The sequence below is a fragment of the Vespula pensylvanica genome, chromosome 9 (genome assembly GCF_014466175.1).
Source record: "Vespula pensylvanica isolate Volc-1 chromosome 9, ASM1446617v1, whole genome shotgun sequence".
NCBI lineage: Eukaryota > Metazoa > Arthropoda > Insecta > Hymenoptera > Vespidae > Vespula > Vespula pensylvanica.
In genome coordinates, this window is record NC_057693.1 from 6,236,775 (window position 1) to 6,243,075 (window position 6,301).

Below are 6,301 nucleotides of genomic sequence, written 5' to 3' on the forward strand. Positions count from 1 at the left end.
TTTAACATGTCGCGCACTCTTCTTCCTGGCGCGTAAATTCAAAATTGCTATATGCTATTTTAAAGTATTCACTACTTTACGATCGTAGCGTATACGACTTCAACGACAGATATGGACAAAATATGAACTACAGGCGTAATATATTAAAATTTGTAATATGGACTAATCGTATCGATGTACAAAGGAATATTGATCCATTAATCGTCAAAGTCGATCAAAGATTTGTTTTTGTTAACGTTAAATGTATCAAACGATCGCGAGATCCAAACTAAAATCTAAAACAAAATAAATAAAAATTATTTTATGTTTAAAAAGTGTTCCTAATCGTTAATCGAATGTATAATCGTTTAAATATTAGTTTAATGCACTTCGTGTATATTATAGATTGTTTAAATAATTATTAATATATCGAAAATATGAATTATTAAGTATTCACATTTAGAAAGAGAGAGCTCCGATGTTCACTCGTCGAAATCCAAGAGAAAACTAATCCAATAATCTTCAAAATGAGTCGAAGTCTGTTTTTGTTGATATTACACGTAATCAATGACGTCGAATTCAATGAAATTTTAAATGAAGAATATTTTATGTTTATCACGTTCTATCAGCTTTGTAATATTTAAACGAATGTACGATTATTTAAATATTAGTTTAATACACTTTGTGTATATTATAAATTGTTCAAATAATTACAAAATTAAGGAAATTATGAATTATTAAATTTTCACGTTTAAATGTTTATTCGACGAAATATAAAAGAAAACTGTTTCGCGTTATAAAATGTTTAAATTAGTGGGCTCTTGTTTAAATATTAGTTTATTATGCTACGTGAAAATTAAATATTGTTTCAGTTATCACAAATTAATCGAACGTATTTAAAATTAGGTTTGACATTGTTTGTTCATTTTGTTTGAAATTGAAGTATCATTTAAAAAAACGATATATATATATATATATATATATATATATATTATATCGATATATTTGTAATAAAAAAATTGTACAACATAGATTTAGTGTTCCCCGATACAACAATTAGAATACCGAGTTTTATCCAATAATTTTTTACAATAGGTTCAATGATCTGAAGTTTAACAAAGTATGTAGTCAATAATGTTGAATGAAATGCCAAAGAAGATGAAAAACTTTATATTTTTATTCCTTTTTTTTTTTTTTCTTGTATAACTCGAATTATAAATGTTATCCTACGATAAATCTAGATTTAATCTTAATTAAATATTTTCATTTTGAATTGATAGATTTAGTTTACAATAGGGCATATTATCTTATAATTATTATATACATTAATTTGTTTTATAAATATAAGTTATTAGATATTTATATAATCTATATTTTCAATTATGATATAACAATCAACATTATGAACATTTCTTTTTTTATTTATTTTTCGAATAATAATAAAATATCTAGCCTTTAATAAGGCAACATCATCACATTGGGAAACTTTATGAAAACAATTTTATATTTAAAGATTGAATATATAACGGAGAATACTCGTATTTCTTGTTATGACAAATCACTTATTGATCAATAAGTGAGAGAATTAAGAGACCAGAAGGCTTTCTTTGGCAGATATTCTCCACGCTGTATCATGCTATATTGCAGATTGTACTTTCTACACGTATTAGCACACACGGATCCCTTCCTCTCAATTTCTTTTAATTATTTCTTTTCTTTTCCATAAATTTTTTAACTTAACTGAGAAATTGATACACGCACATATATAATGCTGATAATACGATTATTGTGAATTTAATTCTGAAGAAGGTTCACCGTCGCTAATGCATCACAACTATTTTTATCCTTTACTTCATTCTGTTAAATGTTACGTGTATTACAAAGCAAATATATACTTTTTTCTTTCCTTCGCATTACAAACGGGTCTGGGATTGATTCAATTACTGTACTTCGGATAATTCAAAAACACAGAAATGCGATGTATCGTATTTAATTAAAAATTAAAAATAATTTAAAAATATATATATATATATATATATGTACTTGAATAACGTTGAAAGATAATCGACGCACAATATCCGTGCGTTTACTCAAAAAAAAAAAAAAAAAAAAAAAAAAAAAAACAGAAAAAAAAAGAAATAATCCTATTCGACGAACAAAAGTTTCTAATATTCGAATAAACGTTCTGTTTTTGATTGTTAAATTTAAGATCTCTTTTTGTTTCTTTTTCTTTTGTTTTTTTTTATTTTTTTTATTTTTTTGCATTTTTCTTTCCCTTTTTTTTTTCTTTCCTCTTCTTTTTTCTTTTCTTTTTCCCCCTTTATTTTTTTTATAATCAAATGATTTCGCTGGTGCGTTATTGATTTCTTTCAACATCCGATATGATAATAAAGAATATTTTTAAAAAACTTTATGATACATCATGAGATAAGCTCCTCGAAATTAACGAACCGGGCATCATTGTATGCGTATCATACCTAATCGTATTCTCAATGTCAACAAATATATTAAAATTCTATTATACGTGTATTGTAACAAATCCGTATATGGATGATTCATTGTGCAACAACATTATTTTCTATCAGGCATCGGTGACATGAAACTTTTCTTAAAGCTCTATTTCAATCGAGTAGATAAAAAATACATCCTTCGATTCGTATCTATTATGTCATTTTTCAATAATCAACTAGTACCAACGAGCACGCGTTTCATTTTTTAACTATCGTCAATTCCTTGATTGTAACAATGCTACTTAATACGATTGATAACAAAATCAGAAATAAATATCAGAGCTTTTTGATATGGGCTTTCGGCAAGCGATTGAACCAACTTGACAGCTTCTGCACAGTGTTTCTTCGCTAAGAATTTGGTCTGATCAAGACCGTGGGATTCGTGAACCAATTTGTACGCTCTCTCGACGTCGTTTGGTTCTTGGAATCGACGCATGATCATCGCATTGAGTTCTGGATACTGCAAAATAATGAAGAGAAAAAAAAATCAAAATTATATGAGAATGATTTTTGTCCATTTAATATAAAAAAAAAAAAAAAAAAAAAAAATAAGATAAATAAATAAAAAATTTGTATACAAAAAATTTTTATCCAGATAATAAAAAACTGTCCAACGTGTCGAGTCAATGGAGGATTAAAAGAAAAAAAAAAAAAAAATAAAAAATAAACAAAAAAAAAAAGAAAAAGATATTTTATCTCGACTCGTTCATTTATAATCTATCATTACCTTCTCGCAAGCGAAGAGAACAGGAGCAGTGGCCAAGCCGAGTTTCAAATCGGTCGCTGTTGGCTTTCCCATCATTGCCGATGAAGAAACAAAATCTAGAAAATCGTCGACCAATTGAAAGGCAAGCCCAATATTTCGACCGTACTGATAAGCTAATTCTATTATCTGATCGTTCGCCTCAGCTACTATCGCCGTCTATGGATAAACAAAAATATAGCATTATGTTCGAGTTTATTATTGAGAAATCTTTTTATTGCATTTCTTCTTTTCCTTTTTTTTTTAAATAATTCTCCCAATCTAGAACTTACCGCTTTGAGTGAATTAGCGATAAGACTACCCGTCTTTCGATAGGTTTTATTGAGGTAGTGAGCAAATCTTTCGTTCTCCGTTTCCTTTGAACCAAGTTGCATGAACTCACCTTGGACCAAATCCGATATTATCTAAATATGAAGACAAAATTTCCGAATTTAAAATTTACAAAGATCTTAGAGAAAGATAATCGTGTTTATTTAAAAATCGTATCTTAAATATTTACCTCAGCTAGCGTAATAGTAACTTCATCGTTTTTTAGACGTGATAGTAGTACGGTAGCAATCGCAAGAATGTAGTTACCTGCCAGTGACACCTGAAATATATCTTAGAAATTCAATTATACCATTATAGATCGTACGATTTTTTAATATTCTCACTTTCTCGGTCTGTTTCTCTCGGAGATGATATTTTATTTAACGTTCCGATCTTTTTTACCGAAGTCACGTGATCATATAGAAAATATATAATTTATATATATATATATATATAAAATATAAATATATGGAATGAATGACCCACACGTAGCCAAAGCGTTACGAACCACATCCCTGTGTGAAAATCCTTTCCAATTACCACAAATAAGGAGGCAATCTTTTTTCTTTTTTACTAATTAGAAGGTTTCACAAATTTAAGTACTTTTTCTCTTTCTCTTTTTCTCTTTTTATTCTACCGTGTCGATTTCGTTGCTCTCATGAAGGAAAAAAAAAAAAAAGAAAGAAAGAAAAAAGAAAGAAAGGAAATCGTAACGATTTCGACAAATTCATCTTATTCGTTTATTTGATTTTATCTTATGCACGTACAAAGTCATTATTTTTAAATACAATGGATAGAAAAGAAGGAAGAAATATATGTTGCATAGTCGATTGCAGTTCGGATAATCATAAATTGTTAATGAAGACGTTATTCACGTAGCGAAAATGCTGGTTAAAACCGCGAAAGTCTCATCTCTTATCGTTGCGAATACAAAGATGGGAACTTGGTTTACGATCGAAAGAAAACATAGTAGCGACGCATCGAAGAGGTCACGGTACGTTGTTTCGTTGTCTCGAATCGCGTTGACAATTCTTTGTAAGGAGTTGTAATTTCGAGTTTCACATCCGGCATCACCTAGCTGCCTTTTTTTCACGCTTTTATCTTTCTCTCTGTCTTTCTTTATCTTTTTATTTCTTTCTTTCTTTCTTTAAATCAAGAGTCTTATATATGTATGTGCTTGTGTATGTATTACGAAATACAAACTTTTTACATGGGTAAAATTACATTCGTAACAAAAAAAGAATAATATCGTAAGCTAGTAATAATCGATATTGCAATCAGTCAGATCAATTTAGTTTAAATAAAAAAAATATATATATGTGCGTGCGTACGCGTATGTGTGTTGTATCTAGTTCAGTAACGAGCATTGGATTATTCATACATCGTACAATTCGATATTTATTAGCAAAGCGTTAACGTTAAAACTGTATCGATCTATCTTTACTTTATCGATCTTTGGAAAAATAATTCATTCGTTATAATTTTTCATTTCTTTATTTCGCTCATTAACAATAATAAATAAGGGAGGGTAGATTTTAATTTGGCAATGTAATAAAATGAAAATAATACGATGAGCTTTGAAATATCATATATGTATAAAATATCGCTTGAAAATGAAATATTATTAATTACATTAATTTAGTTTTACCAAATTACGAAAGATGATAGATCTGTAATCTGTTTCTTTAATACTAAACATGCAATATCTATTTTTACTTTATTTCACTTTCTAACTCGCTCGATATTATGAGTTTTGTCAAAACGAAAAGAGAGAAAGAGAGAGAGAGAGAGAGGAAGAGAGAAAGAAAAAAAAAGAAAGAAAAAAAGAAAGAGAGAAAGAGGAAGAGACAGTAATAATCAGCGAATTAGTTAACAGAACACAAACGTTTCCTTGCTTTCGTACTTTTTCATGGGGTTTTATTTCTGGCACGAATACGGCCGACTTTTTCTTCACGCGTCAAGAAAGAATTACAAATTGCGCGTTTCTCTGTCTGTCTGTCTGTCTGTCTGTCTGTCTGTCTGTCTATCCGTTCGTCCGTCCGTTCGTCCATCCGTTTGTCTGTGTCTTTTCTCTCTTTCTCTTTTTCTTGAGTCGAGGATGACACGGCAATACGGCCTTGACGGCCCTGGAGCAACATAACGATAAGTATTATACATGTACTTGAGCAACATTCTCTCGATTAGCGTCTCGTTAATACAACTCCGTTACGTAATACTTAAGACGTTTATTATAGGCATATATTCGGGGCACCTTCCCTCATTCTCCATCTTTTGTCTTCTTCTTTGATTATTTTCGAAATAGTTTTTATTTATCTTTCATCATTCTCTTTTTGTACCTTATTATTATTGTTATTATTATTATTATTATTATTATTTCTCATTCTCTCTTTTGTCCTCGTTATAAAATTCAAGTAAATCATTATTCGGCTTGAATTTTCTTATATATATATATATATATATATATATATATATATATATATATATATATATATATACAATATAAATAAATATGTAAGTAAATTCTTTAACTATTTTGCTTTCCTAGATTATCTTTTTCTACTTTTAATATATCCCATGTATTTTTATTATACATTTATAAACATATACAAATATACTTTCACAGCAATTCTTATATAAAATCATTTTAATAAATAAATGAATAAATCAATAGAAATATATTAATATCGCACCAATGATAACTTCATAACGTAAAGATTAAAAAAAAAAAAAAAAAAAAAAA

At 28.4% G+C, this 6,301-nt stretch overlaps 1 protein-coding gene across 2 annotated transcripts in view; it reads right to left on the bottom strand.

The window, feature by feature from the left end:
- Window positions 1-2,656: 2,656 nt before the first annotated feature.
- Window positions 2,657-6,301, bottom strand: part of LOC122631976 (all trans-polyprenyl-diphosphate synthase PDSS1) — a 24,371-nt gene continuing 20,726 nt past the window's right edge. For both annotated transcript variants that reach the window (XM_043818276.1, XM_043818277.1), the window contains exons 5-8: window positions 3,752-3,841; window positions 3,525-3,656; window positions 3,217-3,411; window positions 2,657-2,949 (exon numbers count right to left, since the gene is read on the bottom strand). In XM_043818276.1, coding sequence (XP_043674211.1) covers window positions 2,728-2,949; window positions 3,217-3,411; window positions 3,525-3,656; window positions 3,752-3,841 — 639 coding nt within the window. In that variant the 3' untranslated portion in view covers window positions 2,657-2,727. The remainder of the gene's footprint in view (window positions 2,950-3,216; window positions 3,412-3,524; window positions 3,657-3,751; window positions 3,842-6,301) is intronic.